Here is a 22,413-nt window from a genome sequence, read left to right as displayed (position 1 = left end):
GCTGGGATTACAGCCGTGCAACAAAGCAGCTTGGCCCTATTAGTACATTTTAATCAGAGATTAGACTATGTTACATTTTAAATTTCAGTTTAAAAAAATGATTCACACATGTTATACACAAGGACAATTTTAATCCTGCATTTTCCTGTAGTAACATCCACTGCTGGCTATCTATGGATTGAAACTGCATTTGCTAAGAACTGTGAACATGAAGAAACTTTACATGAAGTCACATGTTGATACAGGCACACAGACATCTTTCAGCACCAACAGACTACATACGTAATACATACCAGATAGTCTCGATGGATAGATTAGTTTCACCGGTAATTCTATTTAGTAAAATCCACAGTTAATGCAGAATTCCATTTTTTAATTTTACATCTTTATTACACATTTTTCTAATACTTTATTTTTTAAAAAACACTCATTCAAGATTGTAATTTGCATGGCAATAAACAAGGGTTCCATGGGTTCTAAGTTTAAGTGTCCACAGCAATTTAAAACACCCCAAGTCCTCTTTCCAATTTGCAGCACCTGACTTAAAGTTTAAATTCATCTAATGCATCATTAAAACTGTCATTTTCTCTTGTGAGAAGACATGTTTCAATTGCTATTTCCAGGACTATATATTGAGGATGGGTGTACAGTATTTTTAATGGTTAGCAGAATTTTACTCACATAATTTATAGCCAGAATAAGAGCCTCTAGCCTCTCCGAACGGCCTTCCACTCAGAACAATGATGATGATAAATGTCTAAAATGTTTCTGGGGTACTCCACTTGACATTACCAAACATGTTTCCAAATAATCTTAGAAAATATGATTCTTTAAACATATGCATAATATTCTACCACACAATGCACCATCACTTCTTTAACCATTTTCCAATTGTTCATTTATAACATTTGCAATTTTTCATTATAAATAATATTGTGATGAATACTTTCATCTGTAAGTTTTATGCAAGGCTGATTATTTCTTCTGTCTTCTAATGTCAAAGAAGTGGCTTACTGGTTCAAACAGTGCACATACATGGTTTAAGGCTTTTAGTATACTTTACCAAATAATCTCCAGAATAGCTCGAACAACTCCTACCAACAGTATGTTATTGTGTCCATAGGGTGGACTTCCCAACAACAAAGCAAATTCAACTTCAACCACAAATCTATTAGATTCTCACCCATCTCAAAACTATCACATCAAAGAAGCAAGGAGACATATTACTGGTGAGGAAGCCAAATCCAAATTCTTTTAAAAAAATCACTCAGCTTTAGATCAGTAAAACAACAAAAATGCTCCCCACAAAAAGTCTACTGGGTTTTTCAAAAAATAAAGTTAAAAAGAGAGAAAGAGAAACTCAGGCTAGGCATGGTGGCTCACGTCTGTAATACCAGCACTTTGGGAGGCCGAGGTGGGCCAATCACGAGGGCAGGAGTTCGAGACCAGCCTGGCCAACATGGTGAAACCCTGTCTCTACTAAAACTACAAAAATTAGTTGGGCGTGATGGCGGGCACCTGTAATCCCACCTACTCGGGAGGCTGAGGCAGGAGAATCACTTGAACCCGGGAGGCGGAGGTTGCAGTGACCCGAGATCACACCACTGCATTCCAGCCCAGGCAACAGTGCGAGACTCTGTCTTTAAAAAAAAAAAAAAAGAGACAGAGAAAGAGAAAGTCAGTACCAAATGACCAAAATTTTTTATTTGACTAAATTCTATTCATGCATGAGCATGACAGTCTCCCGTTTATTTGACTTTGGCAATAAAAAAACAAGCAGCCTTGTACAGAACAGTGAAAATGCCAAGGACGAGGGCAGTCTACAGTTTTACTGTAGAATAAATATATATATATATATTTTTTAAAAGGCCTCTCTCCCTTTGGCCATATCAACTTCTCAGTTCAGGCCATTAAATATAGACGAATTTTCAAATTCACTTCTTTACTTCTCCAAGATCTTCGATGCTGTCATCATCTACCTATAAAACACAAATAATTATATCTCGTGAGTTGTGCTTGCAATTAAGAAAAAATGGAAGCAACTTGCTTTAAAAACTTACTTCTAGCGATGTATGTGTTCCATGTACTCACCTCTGGCCATTTTTCCTGAATGACGTCAATTATGTCATCTGTAAAGTCTCCCTGAATGATAATTTCATCCTCCCCTGTTACTGAGGCACCACAGGAGAATTTTTGAGCAAAAAATCTTTGTGCTTCTTTAAGATCAATTTCTATTTTTTTAAAAAAAGAGCAAGAACTGTAATTGGAATTGTGCAAAGATGTTTTCCATTTTGAAATTTAATCTACATTTTAAATTCATAAAACAGATCGTTAATGGGTTTTATATTCCTTTCAGAACAATACAAACTATCACAGAGATCTTAACAATGCAGTTTACACTTTCAAGGTCAAATAAAGGCTCAATATATAAAAACAGAATCATCTATACTACCCCTAACTCATGTAAGACCAAAATAAATCCAGGGACACTTTATTTTATTTTATTTTTGAGATGGAGTCCTTGCTGTCACCCAGGCTAGAGTGCAGTGGCGCAAAATCTCGGCTCACTGCATGCTCCGCCTCCCAGGTTCACGCCATTCTCCTGCCTCAGCCTCCCCAGCAGCTGGGACAAGAGGCGCACGCTGCCACGCACAGCTAACTTTTTTGTATTTTTAGTAGAGACGGGGTTTCACTGTGTTAGCCAGGATGGTCTCAATCTCCTGACCTCGTGATCCGCCAGCCTCCGCCTCCCAAAGTGCTGGGATTACACGCATGAGCCACTGCGCCCGGCGCTTTTTTTTTTTTTTGAGATGGAGTCTTGCTCTGTTGCCCAGACTGGAGTGCAGTGGCTCGATCTTGGCTCACTGCAACATCCGTCTCCCGGATTCAAGCGATTCTCCTGACTCAGCCTCCTGAACAGCTGGGATTACAGGCATGTGCCACCATGCCTGGCTAATTTTTGTATTTTTAGTAGAGACAGGGTTTCACCAAGTTGGCCAGGCTGGTCTCAAACTCCTGACCTCAGGTGATCCACCCATGTCAGCCTCCCAAACTGTTGGGATTATAACAAGCATGAGCCATCACGCCCAGCCTCTTTTTTCTTTTTAAGGCTGGTCAAGTGAAGCAGTGGGAGTAAAGAAGGAAGAAAGAAATCTGTAAGTGGTTGTGATCATTTAGTTGTAAACACCATCGTACTCAGACCGGACTATTGATTGTTTTTCAATCTGTGTTGTCTTACAGAGGGATCATGGTTTAGATTTTCACCCAGTTTCACTACTCATTCAAGGCTTCCAGGAACTGAGGGGTTCTAAAGTAGGATGTTCTGCCACCTTTCTCACCCTCTGCTGTCATTCCCAGAGGGGATGAGCCATTTTGCAACCTTCTGCCACCATGCCTGCAGAGGACAGAGGAGCAGCACTGGCTGGTTTCAAACAAAATCTTCCCCAGCCCTCCTCATCCACATAAAATGTGCCCAAGCAGGAATTCCAGAAAGTAAAAAGTACCCTCTATAGAAGATTTTTGACATTTCTCTAAAATTTGATTTTGAAGGTGTAATTAGAAATGCAAAATTTATCTTCTTAGCAAAAAACAGACCTGTGAAGTTTTCATGGTATGTGAGAGAGAGATAGAGGGAGACAGAGAGAGAAAATAGTTCACACATTTTAAATATACTTAACCCTGAACTCACCAAAAGTTGCAAGGCCACACACTCTTGTCACATATTTCTTCTTTGCTCTGGGAATTTTGGCTATAGTAACCTTTTGTGGTACGGTCTTCTTTTTCTGTTTTATTTGACCCCTTCCACCTTTATTTATTAAGAAAGAGCTTAGCATTAGTTGTTTTGTTTTTGACATAATAAGAGAATACTGTCTTTAAATTTATTAATTTTCAAAAGGTTTAACTTTCTTTTTCTCTAATACAAAATTACTAAACACATCCAGGTATTCATTCAATAAACACGTATTAAGTACCTACTATGTGCCCAGCACTGGGCTAAGGGCTGAGGATACAAAGATGAACAGACCATAGCCCCTGCCCTCCAGGGACTCACAGTCTAATGAAGAGAGTAAAAAAAAAATTACAGCAACCTGATATATACAATAATAGGATCCATGAATAAGACTTTATGATAGCTTTGCAGAGCAACAAGTTAGTCTGCTTCCAGAGGACACAGAAAGTTTCCGAGAGGAAGTAACATCTAGGTGGAGTTTTGAAGAATAAGGAAAGGTCCAGGTAAAAGCAAAAAGGTTGGAGAGGCATAAGAAAGGACATTCCAGGGAAAGGGAACAAGTACAGAGATAAGAAAAGGCATTATAGGCCAGGCGCGGTGGCTCAAGCCTGTAATCCCAGCACTTTGGGAGGCCGAGACGGGCGGATCACGAGGTCAGGAGATCGAGACCATCCTGGCTAACACAATGAAACCCCGTCTCTACTAAAAATACAAAAAAATTAGCCGGGCGTGGTGGCGGGCGCCTGTAGTCCCAGCTACTCGGGAGGCTGAGGCAGGAGAATGGCGTAAACCCGGGAGGCGGAGCTTGCAGTGAGCCGAGATAGCGCCACTGCACTCCAGCCTGGGCGACAGAGTGAGACTCCGTCTCAAAAAAAAAAAAAAAAAAAAAAAAAAGAAAAGGCATTATATTTGGGAACTTCACTTCTTCACTTGATTGAAGGATGCTTATGAATATGTAGCACATGAAGTCAGAAAAGCAAAAGATTACATACATAGCAGCCACTGGATCTGTGTTTCGGTGGATCTGTGAAGAGTAAGACTGATAGAAAGGCCCCTACAGAGGTTCCTGCATTAGCTCAGGCAAAAAATGGAAAGTAAAGCAGTGCCAACAGTAATAGCCACTAGGCCACAGGCAGGAGAGGAGGGAGGAGAAAGAACAGAAGCTCGAACTGAGTGAAGGGAGAGAGAGAAAGTAAGATGGTTCTCAGGGCTCTGGTTTAGATGACTGAATAAATTGTATGGTCACTAACCAAAACGGAGAAGAAGAAAAGAATCAATTTGGGACTTGAGACTCAGCAAGCTTAATTTCCAAAGTGCAGTGTTTGAGGTGCTTCTGGGATCAAGCACACTTCTAGGCTAGAGACACAGGCCAGATTCAGAGATACAGATTTGGGAATTTTAAGTGTATAGTGGGCAGCGGAAGTTAGGAATGTGATAGAATCATCCAACAAGAACATGCAGAATGAGAAGTGGGCCTAGGACAGAATCCTGAAAAACACTGACTTTTAAAGGACAGAAGGAACAGAAGTCCACACAGAAGACTAAGGAGGAGTGATAGGAGAGCTAGGAAGGAACAGAAACTAAGGAGTGACAATGTTTCAGCAAAGAGGGAGTGCGTATGTGCTTATTATTTAGCAATGACTAAGCCACTGCTGACCCTTACCGGAGGAGCTGCAGTGGTCAGGAAGTCAGGTTAGGATGGACTGAGGAGTGAAGAGTGAACCACAGAACAGAACGGGGGATAGTGAGTCTGGCCTTAGTAAAGAAATCTGGCTAAGGAAAGGAGAGGGATAAGGCAAAGAAAGGCATGAGCTTTGGGGAGAGTTTTTTTTTTTAAGACACAAAGTCCTGAAAATATTTGTAAGTGAGTTTCAGTCATAGGGAGAATAATGAATGAAAACCAAACAGGTAGGTACAGGATCCACAGCATCAGGAGTTGGTCTGAGAAGAAGGAGTGAGTCAAGCATATGCAACAGCTGTAAAACAAAGTTTTCGCCGGGCGCGGTGGCTCAAGCCTGTAATCCCAGCACTTTGGGAGGCCGAGACGGGCGGATCACGAGGTCAGGAGATCGAGACCATCCTGGCTAACACGGTGAAACCCCGTCTCTACTAAAAAATACAAAAAACTAGCCAGGCGAGGTGGCGGGCGCCTGTAGTCCCAGCTACTCGGGAGGCTGAGGCAGGAGAATGGCGTGAACCCGGGAGGCAGAGCTTGCAGTGAGCTGAGATCCGGCCACTGCACTCCAGCCTGGGCGGCAGAGCGAGACTCCGACTCAAAAAAAAACAAAGTTTTCAACTGAGCTATCAGAAGTAATAAGAAGATAACATCTTTTATATAAATGTCCTCACTCTACTTAAATAGAATACACAGGAATTTTAGCTGTCTGTTTTTTACATACAAACAGGGCAAATAAGCATGTTTTCCTAGGTCCAATTTACTGACAAAGTCCAAATCATACCACATCCAACCATGATCTTGAGACTATTAGTATGTGCCCCTCTGTATGATATACATGGGGAACTATAGTAACAGGTACATGGTATTAACACCGGGAACCTCCTCCTTTTTGTAAGAGATGAGGTCTCACTATGTTGCCCAGGATAGAGTGCATGGCTATTTGGAGGAACGATCATTACACACTACAGCCTTGAACTCTTGGGCTTAAGTGATCCTCCTGCCTCAGCTCCCTAAGAAGCTGGGACTATAGGCACCCACCATTGCGCCTAGCTTTGGGAACCCTTTTAATTACTTACGTCTTCTATCGTAGTGACGGTATGACTGTACAAATCAAGATATGAATTTAGGTCTTACCTCTCTTCTGTTTTTTCTTTTCCTCTTCTTCCCCTGCTGTTCCTTGACCCTCACTAATTCCAGCTTCTTGTTTGGGTGAATTTTCTAGATATAAAAATGAAATACAAAAGCATGAACATCATCTCACACTGTTAAAAAAAAGAAATCACCTTTGAGCAACCTCATATACAAATAAGGCATCTTACCAACAGCTGAGCATGACATTTGTAAAGCAATGGATTACACTGCTAGATTCCTATTCAAGTCTAGTTCTAAAGTCATTATGGTAAGTGTATGGTAACAGAAGAGAAAACCCAGTCTTGTGATATGTGAGGGCTAAAATTTTTAGCCACAAGAAGGGAGCACAAAACACTTGGGCTCTGCAGGAGTGCTCTAGCATCTAAACTTACTAATTTTGTTACCATCTGGAGAACAGCTCCTCACCCGCTCAGACATGATCCTATCCCAGTAAGGCCCTGTTCAGGGCCAACCATGTAGACTGAATATAAAACCAGACTTGAGGGTTTTTATTCAACCACTGACAGTGATTAAGTAGCTACCAGCCAAAAGAGACTTATCAAGTTAGGGATTTGTGTGTCAGAGAAATCACCTGAAAGTCAAGGAGCAATGAGTGGGGCAGCACTGGGTGTCTCTGGGCAGGCCTGTTCCCAGACCAGGCTTTCTCTTCTTCCTGCTACTGCCTTCATTTTTACCAATCTTGCAAGAGAAGCCATCAATATGAGCAAACTGAGGAATTCTGTTCCTCCACAGTCTTCCCACCTCCGGCAATGGCAACTCTATTTTTTTTTTTTTTTTTTTTTTTTTTTTTTTTGAGACGGAGTCTCGCTCTGTCGCCCAGGCTGGAGTGCCGTGGCCGGATCTCAGCTCACTGCAAGCTCCGCCTCCCAGGTTCATGCCATTCTCCCGCCTCAGCCTCCCAAAGTAGCTGGGACTACAGACGCCCACCACCATGGCCAGCTAATTTTTTGTATTTTTAGTAGCGACAGGGTTTCACCATGTTAGCCAGGATGGTCTTGATCTCCTGACCTTGTGATCCACCCACCTCGGCCTCCCAAAATGCTGGGATTACACGCGTGAACCACCATGCCCGGCCAGCAACTCCATTTTTCTAGTTGCTTAAACCAAAACCCTAGATGTCCCTTTTATTCACACTACGCCCAACAAATCAGAAAATCCTGTCAGTTCTACCTTCAAAATATACTCCTATCTGACCACTTTTCACCACCTCACCACTACCATTCTGACCTCAGTCATCACAACAGCCTCCTGTCTGGTCTCCCCCTGCTTTTCTGCCTATGACCCTCTTTTGACATTTTTGTTTGTTTTTTTGAGACAGGGTCTCGCTCTGTTGCTCAGGCTGGGGTGCCTCAATCTGCTGGGATCAAGTAATCCTCCTGCCTCAGCCTCTCGAGTAGCTGAGGCTATAGGCTCATGTGCCACCATGCCCAGATAATTTTGCGTTTTTTGTAGAGACAGGGCTTTACCATGTTGCTCAGGCTGGTCTCGAACTCCTGGACTCAAACGATTCACCTGCCTCAGCCTCCCAAAGTGCTGCAATTACAGGTGTGAGCCACCACTCCCGGCCTCTTTGGTTTATTCTTAGCAGAGCAGCCTAAGTGATACTGCTGAAACAAGTCAGACCTTATCACTCTTCTGTTTAAACTCCTCCAAGAGCTCCTCATCTAACTAAGAGCAAAAGCCAAAATGGCCCACACTGCCCAACCTGGTGTGGTCTACTCTGACTTCGTATCAAACTCTTCTCCGGTCCTTCAATAAGCTCCAGACACAAAGGCTTACTTGTTGTTTCCTGAATATACTAGCAGAGCTTCTGCTCAGGGCCTCTCCTCAGGCTGTGTCCTCCGCCTAGGAATGTTCTGCCAGATACCCAAATGACTCATTCCCTCAGTTCCCAAAAAATCAACTGCCACCTTTTCAGCAAAATCTTCCCTGGGTACTACCTAATATTTCAAATTCCTTCCCACCAATTCTCATCTCCCCGTTTCCTGCTTATTACTGTCTATATACTATATGTTTTGCTTATTTAATCTGTCTCCCTTTCTAGAATGTAATTGCCACAAGAGTAGGAAATCTTTTTATTTACTGGCTTATCCTCAGAATCTGAAACAGTGTGTAGCACATAGTATGCTTACAATAAAATCAATATATATTTGCCCCTAAATCATTTACTTTTTTTAATTTTGTTTTTTTGAGACAGAGTTTTGCTCTTGTTGCCCAGGCTGGAGTGCAATGGTGCCATCTTGGCTCACTGCAACCTCTGCCTCCTGAGTTCCAGCAATTCTTCTGCCTCAGCCTCCCGAGTAGCTGGGATTACAGGCATGCACCACTATGCTGGGCTAATTTTGCACTTTTAGTGGAAATAGGGTTTCTCCATGTTGATCAGGCTGGTCTTGAACTCCCGACCTCAGGTGATCCGCCCACCTCAGCCTCCCAAAGTGCTGGGATTACAGGCGTGAGGCACTGTGCCCACCCAATCACTTACTTTTTGTTTGTTTGCTTGAGAAGGAGTCTCACTCTGTCGCCCAGGCTGGGCTGGAGTGCAGTGGCACGATCTTGGCTCACTGCAAGCTCCACCTCCTGGATTCACACCATTCTCCTGCCTCAGCCTCCCGAGTAGCTGGGACTACAGGCGCCCACCACCACGCCTGGCTAATTTTTTTTTTTTTTTTGGTATTTTTAGTAGAGGCGGCGTTTCACCGTGTTAGCCAAGATGATCTCCATCTCCTGACCTTGTTATCCGCCTGCTTCAGCCTCCCAAAGTGCTGGGATTATAGATGTGAGCCACTGCACTCGGCCCATTTACTTTTTTTATATAAGAAAGTTGATATTCAGACCTATCCTATCTCAGAGAGAACTTAAACAGCTAACAGAGATAAATGTTAATTCTGTAATATCCTACTAAAGGAGGACTTTCGTATCTTTAGAATAATGCCATACATGCATTTGTCTCAGGTACAGAAATTTAATGCAAGAAAAAAATTTTTCATACCTACAGTAAGTTTTGCAAATTCATTTGGAAAATTCTTCTCTAACCATTGTCTACATTTAGCAACATCAGGCATATATTCACAGTACTAGGAGAAAAAAAAAGAACTGAGTCACAACAAAACATTTTCAGTCAAACAATATGTTGTAATTAAAAATCACTCCCTATGCTTGTTAATACAAAGAATAAAACAAACCACTCCCATCTGACTTCTTATCCACAGGAAATCTGTATTCAACCAGAATATGTCCCGTAAGAAATTAGATATTAAGAAGGATTAGGTACCTCTCCACGGAATCAGTTTATTTCTTCTCCCTCTATTTCTTGCTTTGAGCACATAAGTGCCTCATTTTCATGACTTGCTCACAGAGCCTGACTTAGAAAGTCTTACACACAATTTATTTGCTCTTTCTTTCCTCTGCTCATTCGTGTAGATTTTGGCATTAAGGTTACTCTTATTTTATGAGCTGACTATTCATAAATCCTATGCAAAAATCCAAAATGCACAGCCATGTGCAAAAGATGCACATGTATGATTTAAGGTCTAAATTTAGAAAATAATTTATAAGACCATAAAATTATTCTAAACCAAAGTTCTCTAGAAAAGGTTAAAGCTTTACTATCAAATAATCAAAAATGAAAAATAAAAAAAAGTTCTCAAGGTAGCTTTAAAACCAAGAATAACTTCAAATACATAAGGTAAAAAATAAATAAATAAATAAAGGACTTACCTCTGTTGGTAATGAACAGACTGAGGAAATAAAAAGAAAAAAGATTTGAAATGTTAAACCTATATGTACACACACACGCAGGGCTTATCCTTAACTTTTATACTTGAGAAAATGCTTCATTTTTACATTTTTCCTGTAAGTTTTCTATACCACTTTTCAAATGCCACTCTTCAGTGAGGTAAAAGGCACATGGTTATGAGACTTTGGAGGTAAAAGGCACATGATTATGAGATTATACTATCTTGATTTTTTCATCTAAAGAGTGTCTCCGTCAGCTGATGGAGCATCAAAGTATGCTATTTTGTATATAATGAGGTCTTACCATAATCATTTCAGTGAGTCAAAAATTAAGCTAAGACAAGAACAATTCCCCCATACAACAGGGTTTGAAGGAAACTGGTTATTTCTTTTCTTTTGAGACATGGTCTCGCTCTGCTGCCCAGCCTGGGGTGCAGTGGTGCAATCATGGCTCACTGCAGCCTCCACCCCTCTGGGGGCTCAAACGATCCTCCCACCTCAGCCTCCCGACTAAATGGGTCTATAGACACACACTACCATGCCCAGCTAAGTTTTTGTAAAGACAAGGTTTTACCATGTTGCCCAGGCTGGTCTCAAACTTCTGGGCCTAAGCGATCCACCTACCTTAGCTTCCCAAAGTGCTGGGATCACAGGCGTGAAGCACTGTTCCCAGCCTGGTTATTTCTTCTGATAGTTTACCAAAACAGCCACCATTTTTTATTTATACTGACAAATTTATAAACTTTAGCTGCATTTTTACTACCATCTTTTTGCAATACATTTTTCTTTTTTTTTTTTTTTTGAGACAGAGTCTTGTTCTTTCTGCCAGGCTGGAGTGCAGTGGCACGATCTTGGCTCGCCGCAACTTCTGTCTCCCAGGCTCAAGAAATTCTCCTGCCTCAGCCTCCCGAGTAGCTGGGATTACAAGCATGTGCCACCACGCCCAGCTAATTTTTGTATTTTTAGTAGAGATGGGGTTTCACCATGTTGGCCAGACTGGTCTCAAACTCCTGACCTCAGGTGATCCACCTGCCTCAGCCTCCCAAAGTGCTGGGATTACAGGTGTGAGGCACCATGCTCGGCCTATTTTTTTAGAGTCAGGGTCTTACTCTCACTCTGTCATCCAGGCTGGAGTGTAGTGGTGTGCCCATGGCTCACTACAGCCTCGAACTCCTCAGCTCAAGTAATCCTCCCGCTTCAGCTTCCCAAGTAGCTGGGACTACAGGTGTGAGCCACTATGTACAGCTAAGTTTTTTATTTTTGTAGAGACAGGATCTTGCTATGTTGCCAAAGCTTTTTCATATTATGCTACACAAGATCACGAAAGTGTAAAGCTAGAAGGAATCTTGGTTCAATCCTATCATTCAGTGTTACAGCCTGTACAGGCTAATAAGGGACTAGAAGAACTGAAAAAGCTTCCCAATTTTAACTGTAATTCTAATACTGCGTCAACTGTTTATTTTATTTTTAAGGTTTAGAATGGAATAGTTCAGTGTGTCCAATATCCTGAGATTTTTGAGGGAGAGAAAGGTGGTACAAGGGAGAGAAAGGTGGTACACCATGTAATCACAGCAATTACCACACACTGGGCACCTAGTATGTGCCAAATGCTTTACTATGTCTTGCATCCATTATTATGTTTACTTGTCGCAACTTTGTAAGACAAGAAGTACCATATCTATATTCTGATGATGAAAATGAGGCTTAGTGTACGTAACCACTTGCATCTGGATAATAGGATTTGAATCTGCCTGTTTCTGATGCTCATGCAATTAAGCACTAACTTAGATTACACAAAGTAAACAAGCAACTTAGTGGCACCAGACAGCTGAAAATGATCTCCCTTCACCTTACCCTACTAACATTCTACCATGCTACCACACAATCACTATTTTATAGATGGGGCACTAAAAGAGTTAAATAGCTCATTCAATGGCAAAGGTGGTATGTGGCAGAAGAAAACTGGAATCCAGCGGTTTTGTCCAGTCGAGTCTATTATAGTTTAGGGTTCTTTCTACCAAAGATCTCCCTGGTTAGCCACAGCCCCATATTCCTCACAGTTCAAGTTCAAATACTAGGCATAGTTGTTCAGCCACACTTTCAGGATATAACTATATAATTATTGGCTAAATACCATTACAGTAAATACTAAAGCTACAAATTTTGTATACAATTTCAAATAATATTTAGTTCAGAAAAAAATAAATAAATTGGGTTCTTGCTCTGTTGCCCAGGCTGGAGTGCAGTGGTACCATCTCAGCTGGCTGCAACCTCTACCTCCTAGGTTCAAGTGATTCTCATAGCTCAGCCTCCCGAGTAGCTGGGATTACAGGTGTGTGTCACTACACCCAGCTAATTTTTGTATTTTTAGTAGAGACAGGGTTTTACCATGTTGGCCAGGCTGGTCTTGAACTCCTGGCCTCAAGTGATCTGCCCACCTTGGCCTCAGCCTCCCAAGTGCTGTGATTACAGGTGTGAGCCAACACACCTGGCCCGGTTCAGCAAAATTCTAATGCAATAAAAATTGGGGCAGCTCCTTTAAGTTCTTTAAAAAAGTCAATTTCTCTCTACAGATCACTTACTTATTTGGAAAGGGAAAACTTTTTCAATGCAAACATCTAGCCATCACCTTCAAACTTAGCATCACTAATAGTGAAACATCAAACATTATGAGCTTTTGATGCAATGCAACATGACGAACAAAACATCATCCACGGAACCTTCTTGCCAAAATGTTTAACTTTAATCTAATTAAGCCTCTAGGCCGGGTGTGGTGGCTCACATCCATAATCCCAGCACTTTGGGAGGCCGAGGTGGGTGGATTACTTGAGGTCAGGAGTTAAAGACCAGCCTGGCCAACATGGTGAAATCCCATCTCTACTAAAAATACAAATATTAGCCGGGTGTGGTGGTCCACACCTGTAGTCCCAGGTACTGGGAAGGCTGAGGCAGGAGAATTGCTTGATCCTGGGAGGTAGAGGCTGCAGTGAGCTGAGATTGTGCCACTGCACTCCAGCCTGGGCAACAGCGAGAGACTTCGTCTCAAAAAAAAAAAAAAAAAAAAAAAAAAAAAATTAAGCCTCTAGACTCCACTTCGTCTCCAAAAAAAAAAAAAATTAAGCCTCTAGACTCCAGCCTTTTTTTTTTTTTTTTTGTTAAAGAGACAAGAGTCTCGCTTTGTCACCCAGGCAGTAGTGCAGTGATGTGATCATTAACTCATGAAGCCTTGAACTCCTGGGCTTAAGTGTTCACCCCACTACAGCCTCCGAGTAGCTGGAACTGCTGGAACTACAGGCGTTTGCAACACCTGGCTAATTTATTTAAGTTTTTGTGGAGGCAGGGTCTCACTATGTTGCCCAAGCTGGTCTCGAACTCCTGAGCTCAAATGATCTGCCAGCCTTGGCCTCCCAAAGTGTTGGAATAAGAGGTGTGAGTCACTGTGCCTGGCCAAATGAGCAAAGTTACCACCACATGGAATGGGACTAATCCACAGCCAGGTACCTCTTGATAAAATGCACTGAAGTTAACAGCAGTTCTGTGATGGTCTTGGCAGAAGATCATAAACTAAATCTAGTCTTAAGAATACATCAGAGCGGCCGGGTGTGGTGGCTCACGCCTGTAATCCCAACGCTTTGGGAGGCTGAGGAGGGTGGATCACGAGGTCAGGAGTTTGAGACCAGCCTGGCCAAGATGGTGAAATCCTATCTCTACAAAAAATACAAAAATCAGCCAGGCACGGTGGCAGGCGCCTGTAATCCCAGCTGAGTCGGGAGGCTGAGGCAGGAAAATCGCTTGAACCGGGGACACGGAGGTTGCAGTGAGCCGAGATCATGCCATTGCATTCTAGTCTGGGCAACAGAGCAAGACTCTGTCTCAAAAACAAACAAACAAAAAAATGCCTTTCTATAACAAAGAATGAATAGCCACAATCAAATAATTTCCTGAAAGTCAGTATTTTCAATTACAAATTTCACTGTCAACAGTCACCAAAATCACTAACTTTGCACACAGTGTCACTAAGCCTCAATCATCTCATACTTTAAAGTCTTCTAAATTTGGGGAGGAGGGTGGAAAAAATAAAAATAAAAATAAAGTCTCTTAAACTTGATTTCTGTGGCCAGTTTCAACCCATTTCAGGTACTTCCTCCTTCCTTCCAAACAGTTATTATCCAAAAAGATATAACCAATCACATCACTTCTCAGATTAAGAACTTTTCAAACATCTTATCGTACTTCTCCAGACTCAACTCCTACCACCCCATGGTCCAACAATGAACTTCTATCCATGCCATTCTTTTCAGCAAACACCTACTCATCCTTCAAGATTCTGCAAAATTTCCTTGAAGCTGATGTTATAATGGCTTGTCTTAGATTTTAATCCCGGCCCCACCACTTATACAATTGAGAAACTTATCATCAATAAAACCATAATATTTCAGTTTTGAAGATTAAATATACAAACATAAAATCCACTCAATACTTTAAGTTTCCCTTTTTTCAGTTCTCCCAAGTAGAACTACTGGTTGGTTCTTTATTCTCACTGAAGTCTGATCAGCCCTCTAGTATACAATTAGTACATTATAACTCACCTGTTAAAATGTTTGTCTTCCCAGTTAAGCTAAGTTTCCAGGAGATAATTATGTCTTACTTCTGTACATGGAGCACAAAGCTTGCCACAGAGCAGATGCTTAAAACGTATTTCCTAAATGAATTCAAGCTGCTCTCTGAAACCCCAGACTTTAGCTGAGAGCAAATTCTCTAATTTGCATCCTTCTTCTTGCAAAAGGGTAAAGGGAGGGAAGGGGAAGGAATGATAAGAAAAATGCCTATGTCACTATCGCTTCTACTTTTCTCTTTAATCAGTTAGGTATTCTATTGGAAGGTTTTCCCTCTTCTCTAAGCACTCCAACAATACGAAATGTCTGCCAAAACCACATCCAGTTTATTTCTCCCCTCTCCCTTGTCCTCAAATGTGATTAACTGCTTTATACTGTTGATCCTACCACCATAATTTATTTTTCAACCTCTCTTCCTCACTTATGCCACTCGTTTAAATGCTCATTAATTTTGTCTAAAGTTTTATTATAGCCTGGCTAATAAGCCTGCCTCCTTCAACTGTTATCTTGCTGCCAGATTCATCTTCATGTAACTTCACTGCTCCAAAATTTTCAATGGCTTAAAATTATCTACAAATCAAGTGCCCCAGAACTTGACCCCAAACCACATTGCCGTAATTTCTGGCTGTCCCTCTTCATGAATTCCATATTACAACCAAACTGTAACACTCGAAACTCCCTCTACACTACTCACTATTAAATACTTTCCTACCTCCACACGTCTGCCCGGCAAGTCCAACCTTCAGCCCTTCTGTCTTGCCTGAATGCAACCTTTCCTTCAAATCCCCATTTGGCTGTGGTTGCCTCTATGAAGTCTCCCCCTAATTTCCTACAAATCTCTCCCCTCCTTAAGGATTAGTCCTTAATCTTTACTTCTTCTCTCTTTTTTTTTTTTTTTTTCTGAGACGGAGTTTTGCTCTCAAAGGCTGAGTGCAGTGGCACGATCTTAGCTCATTGCAACCTCCGCCTCCCAGGTTTAAGCGATTCTCCTGACTCAGCCTCCCGAGTAGCTGGGATTACAGGTGCCTGCCACCATGCCCAGCTAATTTTTGTATTTTTAGTAGAGACAGGGTTTCACCATATTGGCCAGGCTGGTCTTGAACTCCTGACCTCAGGTGATCCACCCACCTCGGCCTCCCAAAGTCCTGGGATTACCGGTGTGAGCCACCGTGCCCGGCCTATTTCTTGTCTCTTTCTTTCAGCATTCATCATCTTCCCTGTGTAAGTTATGTGTAGACAGATAGAGCCTCTGCCAATTTACATGCCTCCACAGAACTTAGCCGAGGACCTTATACATCAGAGATACTAAGTAAAAATTGTTCATAGTCTTTGTAAATTGTTGGTTATGATGTGGACTCTATTAACAATGTCATCATACTTTCTTACCAAGCTGGCTAACAAAATCCACTCCTTTTACAAAAAGGTAATGTTCGGCCGGGCGCGGTGGCTCAAGCCTGTAATCCCAGCACTTTGGGAGGCCGAGACGGGCGGATCACGAGGTCAGGAGATCGAGACCATCCTGGGTAACACAGTGAAACCCCGTCTCTACTAAAAATACAAAAACTTAGCCAGGCGAGGTGGCAGGCGCCTGTAGTCCCAGCTACTCGGGAGGCTGAGGCAGGAGAATGGCGTGAACCCGGGAGGCAGAGCTTGCAGTGAGCTGAGATCCGGCCACTGCACTCCAGCCTGGGTGACAGAGCGAGACTCCGTCTCAAAAAAAAACAAAAAAAAAAAAACAAAAAGGTAATGTTAGAAAGAAACTAAAAGGTACAGTCTATTCCTATCTCTACTACTGGTTTCTTCAATTAAGCATAAGAAGTTTTTACATTAAGTGGAAGTCTGTATTGTTCTGGAGAGAGTCGACAAGGTAGAAAGGCACCTTTCGGTAGCTTCCACTTTAGTCCTAGTTCACTGACCCTTTGAGGTCACAGGGAATAGATATTATTCTTTACTCACATACGTTTCCAAATTTAAAGTGGTGTTTCACAGGTAATCATCATATAAAAATGTAACAGAAACCTATATTCTGAGCATCTTGCTAAAATAAATGTGATCAGTTTTTCTCACATCTTCAGTTTTTGTGTTTTTTTTTTTTGAGACAGGGTCTAGCACTGTTGCCCGGGCTGGAGTACAATGGCGTGATCTCGGCTCGCTGCAACCTTTGCCTCCCTGGTTCAAGTGATTCTCCTGCCTCAGCCTCCCAAGAAGCAGGGATTACAGGTGCCTGCCACCATGCCTGGCTAATTTTTTTATTTTTAGTAGAGACAGGGTTTCACTATGTTGGCCAGGCTGGTCTTGAACTCCTGACCTCATGATCTGCCTGCCTCAGCCTCCCAAAGTGCTGGGATTACAAGTATGAGCCACCGCACCCAGCCCCTTGGTTTTAATTCATAATTACAGAAAACTAAAACAAGATTTCTAGAGACTGACATTTTCACCGAGCTTTCAAACTTCTCACCAACTAAGCAATTCTCTATGTGGTAAAATCCACCCAGCTCACCTCGCTCCAGGTACACCCCAAGAATCTTTCTGACTTTTCCCTCTTTTTCCCTTAGAAAAGCTCATATACTGTCTGTCTCTGCTGCCAAATGCAGCATACTTGGATTCTTCCGTTTGGAGAAACTCAAATACACTGTATTGGAAGTCAGCCTATTATCTATCTCCAAATCTAATCTTTCTCAAAGTCATCATTTTTAGTGGTGTTCTGGTTTTTCAACTTTCTCAGTTGCGAAACATGGAATTCACCTAAATTTTTTTCTTTTTTCACCATTAAACTGTTTATCTTTTCTTTAATTAACCCTCTTTATTTACTTTTATACCGCTTACACTCTCAACAAGGCACTTATTTACCTCAAACCTACATTTCTGAAAGTGGCCTTCAAATTTGTGGGTTCTATTTCCTCCAAATAATGCAGCATATTAATCTCTTGTCACTTTATTTTCCTGCTCAAAAAACTATTAGGGGCTGGGCACAGTGGCTCACACCTGTAATCCCAGCACTTTGGGAGGCCGAGGTGGGCGGATTACAAGGTCAGAAGATTGAGACCATCCTGGCTAACATGGTGTAACCCGTCTCTACTAAAAATACAAACAAATTAGCCAGGAGTGGTGGTGGGCGCCTGTAGTCCCAGCTACTCGGGAGGCTGAGGCAGGAGAATGGCATGAACCCGGTAGGCAGAGCTTGCAGTGAGCCAAGATCGCGCCACTGCACTCGAGCCTGGGCGACAGAGTGAGACTCCATCTCAAAAAACAAACAAACAAACAAACAAACAAACAAAAAACCCGATTAGGTTGGTGCAATTACTTTTGCATCAACCTAAGTCCCTCATATATGATGGAGACTATAGCAATAATCTGAACTTCTCTAAGCTAGTATTCTCTAGAATACTCTGAACTTCTCATCTGACTTCCAGGGATAATAACATAAAACATTAGCCGAGAACTTACCATGTGCCAAACATTGTTACACATTTTCCTTGTGTTACTTCACTTACTCAAGAACCCTCTGACGTAGTCTCTACTATGATGCCCCATTTCATGGATGAGTGAATTGGCCAAGGTCACAATGTCAGTAAAAGGCAGAGCCAGGATTTAAACTGAGGTAGACTTCAGCGTCTGAGGTCTCAACCCTGAAGACAAAATGACTTCATCCTACCTATCCTGGTTTCTCACTATACTCCAATCCAGCATTCTGCTACCATCTGCCCTTTCTTCTGTCTCTCCTGAAGATACTATAATAAAATTTGCTACTATATTGTTTTTATTAATCCCTTCCTTGCAAGTTCTACCCATCACCTAAGGCTTAACTCAAACCCTACTTCCTTGAAAACTTTTCTACTTCCCTCTGAACAAAGACCTCCCCCTTTCCTGAATGTCTAATTCATTGTTATAGTCAATACCATTTAATATTCCCTCGATGTTTCTCATTAACTAGACCTTAAACTCCTTAATGAAAAAGTATCCTTTTCCCCATCCTACTGCCTATATACCAATACAAAGTAGAGAAGGAAATGAAAAGAATAAACCTTTTGCCAGGCGCGGTGGCTCACACCTGTAATCCCAGCACTTTGGGAGGCTGAGGTGGACAGATCACCAGAGGTCAGGAGTTCGAGACCAGCCTGACCAACATGGAGAAACCCCGTCTCTACTAAAAATACAAAATTAGCCGGGCGTGGTGGCGCATGCCTGTAATTCCAGCTACTCCAGAGGCTGAGACAGGAGAATCGCTTGAACCTGGGAGGCAAGAGATTGCAGTGAGCCGAGATCACGCCATTGCACTCCAACCTGGGCAACAAGAGTGAAACTTCATCTCAAAAAAAAAAAAAAACCAAAAAACAAAACAAAACAAAACAAAAAAACCCTTCTCCAAAAGATTAGGGGCCTCCTGTCAACATAAATTATCGGTGGGTTGGTCTGAATAGTGTAATACTATAAAAGCTACTTTAGGAATGACATAAGCAATTTAACAGCATGGTCTTCATATACTGTATTTCATCAATTCTAACGTATTTTTAAAATTTTTATAGGGCTACATCTTCTAATTATGTCATGTCCATCTAACTGGTATCACTTTTTCTTAGTGGAACCTAAAACAATAGTGTACCTTATAAAATATGGACTCCTAAATTTGATGAAAGAGTACAATAGCTCTCTACTACATCTGCCACACAAAGGTGAAGAAACCAAACTAGTATACTTTTCTAATATAGTAATAGCATTTCATGAACTAAATTCTCATGTTAGTTGCTGTACCTGGAACTTTATACGAATCATCTGACTTAAGACGTAATCATTATCTTCATTTTACAGACCTTAGAAAAGGACCCTGGGAAAGTTACTTGAATAGAGAAATCAAGTAACCTGCCTGGGGTCACAAACCCGGTAAGTGCTGGAGTCAAAATGCAAGCCCTGGTCTGTAACTCCAAACGCAAATAATATAACCAAGTAAGACCAATATTGTAACCTAACTCAACAAGCCCTACAAAAAGTTTCACCGCCTACTCTCTTGCTGAGGTACTGTGTGCTAAGTTTATTTCACTATCGAAGATACTCAATAAATAATGAATTGTTAGAATTTTTTAACTCAATGACATCATTTCTCCTTCTACGGTACTTAAATGTCAGATGAGGTCTCTACTGTAGTCACAGAATGTAAGGTCCATGTGAACAAGGATCTTTTGACTTATTCACTATTCAAGCCGCAGCACCTAAAACATCACTAGGCACACAGTAAGTTCTGAGAAATATTTACTGAAAAAATATTTACTTGCCCTTTTACTGTCCTGTATCTTCAAATTTTTCTGAAAGTTTCCAAGATGCGAATACATACAGCATTTACAATTCACAAATATTTCTATATTGAAAATGAAGAAAAACACTTGAAAGTGAAAAAGATCTTGATTAAACCTAATGCATATATCATGATTCAAACCAAGAAGACTTTCCTAACTGTCCTACCACCCAACACTCCAACCTCACCTTCTCTCACTCCTTAATGGGCACCCTCCCTATACGATACACCATACAAACTCAAAGCTGCTCGCTTCTTCACAGCCATCAGCCATCAAGTTTTTTCTTTTTTTTTTTTTTTGAGATGGAGTCTCGCTCCGTCATTCAGGCTGGAGTGCAGTGGTGCAATCTCCACTCACTGCAAGCTCCGCCTCCCGGGTTCACGCTATTCTCCTGCCTCAGCCTCCCGAGTAGCTGGGACTACAGGCGCCCGCCACCGCGCCCGGCTAATTTTTGTATTTTTAGTAGAGACCGGGTTTCACCGTGTTAGCCAGGATGGTCTCGATCTCCTGACCTCGTGATCCACCCGTCTCGGCCTCCCAAAGTGCTGGGATTACAGGCGTGAGCCACCACGCCCGGCCACCATCAAGCTTTTTCTACATAGTCGTTCGCTTTGTCTGGGACGCCCTTCCCCACCTTCTCATCCAGTTCTTGCCATCCTTAACTCAGGATCTTCCAAGAAGCCCTCCTTTGATAGCTAGACTAGCGTACACCTTGAGGACCTGCAGGCTGAAATAACCTAGCTGCACATCTCTATTCCAAACGGACTGTAAGCTTCTTCAGTCAGAGTAGCCAGACACAAATCACTCAGATTGGGAAGCTGTTAATTCATGCCTCCTCCTCCCCAGCACTCCTCTCCCCCAGCACAAATTCACCAAATGAAAAAGATGGGGGAAAAAACTTAGTACCACCAAATGTCAAACTATTATTATAATGCATAAAAATATAGTGAGTAAAAGTCATTCTGTGGCTACCAACACTTGCCTCCACAATAAAGGACTCGAAGTGGGTAATCGGCATCTAACTTGGCACTGTTCCTTGAGTCTCCTTTGCAATCAGCCCCGCTGGATTCCGAAATGTCAGCAGCCATTTCACAAACCTGTAAGCAAGGAAAATAACACACCCTCACTATTTTAGAATGAAGACTCCAGAAGAACAGCATTCCTCTCAACAGAAATCCCCCCAACCCGAAGCTGTTTCAATTTTGTTGTTGAGTGGGGGACACAAGCTGCATTCGATTCATAAAATATAAGCAATCCCAGGCACAAGATCTCCTTGGTCCACAGACCTACAAGGAAGGAAGCAGCAAATGGACCATGAAGGATGGGGCAGAGGGACTCACTAGTAAAAAAGAGGAAGCAATGGGGAAGGAAAGATGGGGTGAGTACCCTAGGCAGACACGGAGCAAAAAGGTCTAAGGGTGGTCTGGGAGGGATGCAAACTGCACTAAGAGAGAAGGGCTACAAAGGTGCCGAATGCAGAGGCTGGAAATGCCAAGGAACGAGGGGTGGGTCATCAGAGGAGCCCGGGGTGCACGGTGTGGGGGCAGCTAAACGCCACGGGAAGGGCCTGGGGACTCTAAAAAGGGCATGGGAGGGGGCGGGGTGACCAGAGCCTAAGGAGGATGTGAACAGAAAACGAGGACAGAATATAAGAGCACTGAGGGGACAAGGGCGACCAGGTCTGAGGCGAAGGAGCAACCCCGGGGACGCCAGAAGGGGCCCTTGTGGGCGGGGGTATGGAGACGCCCGGCCCGGCCCCCTTCCGCCAGGCAGCATCTCAGCTTCCCCCACACTCTATACGAGCTTCTGGGGAGCGGGAGAAGCACTTGGTGTCGTTACCCAGGCGGTCGCACAGGCCCCGCCGGCTCCGCTCCCGCCGCTATCGCCAGCTGAACCGACACATGCAACTCGTCTCCCCGGCCACGGCCGCCCGAAAGCCAGTCCGCCAGCAGCGCTCCCGCGAGACAATGAGCCTTTATCGCGAGACTCCGACCGCCGCTGGGCGGATGTCGCGAGAAGCCGGAAGACGGGGGCGGAGAAAAATTGGGGATCATGCGCCTTGCGCTCCAGGGCGGGGGCGTGGCCAAGCGGCCAAGAGGCGGGCCGCCGGTAGGCGGTGCTAGTCACCCGTTGGAGAGGATGAATCCTCGAGACGGGTGCGCCGAGGGGAGCGCGACTTGGAACGGCAGAGAGTGCACGTGAGTCAGAAAT

At 42.8% G+C, this 22,413-nt stretch overlaps 1 protein-coding gene across 1 annotated transcript; it reads right to left on the bottom strand.

Moving 5' to 3' along the window:
* Window positions 1-114: 114 nt before the first annotated feature.
* Window positions 115-22,212, bottom strand: DENR (density regulated re-initiation and release factor). Its single transcript, XM_050748185.1, has 8 exons — window positions 22,042-22,212; window positions 21,185-21,299; window positions 10,278-10,297; window positions 9,550-9,634; window positions 6,543-6,626; window positions 3,689-3,805; window positions 2,092-2,231; window positions 115-1,979 (listed from the first exon to the last, which is right to left on the bottom strand). The coding sequence occupies exons 2-8, from the start codon at window positions 21,288-21,290 to the stop codon at window positions 1,935-1,937; spliced, it is 597 nt and encodes a 198-aa protein (XP_050604142.1). The 5' UTR covers window positions 21,291-21,299; window positions 22,042-22,212; the 3' UTR covers window positions 115-1,934.
* Window positions 22,213-22,413: the final 201 nt, after the last annotated feature.

The sequence above is a fragment of the Macaca thibetana genome, chromosome 11 (assembly GCF_024542745.1).
Source record: "Macaca thibetana thibetana isolate TM-01 chromosome 11, ASM2454274v1, whole genome shotgun sequence".
Taxonomy (NCBI): domain Eukaryota; kingdom Metazoa; phylum Chordata; class Mammalia; order Primates; family Cercopithecidae; genus Macaca; species Macaca thibetana.
The sequence above is the reverse complement of the archived record's forward strand: the minus strand, read 5'-3'. Positions and strand labels throughout refer to the sequence as shown.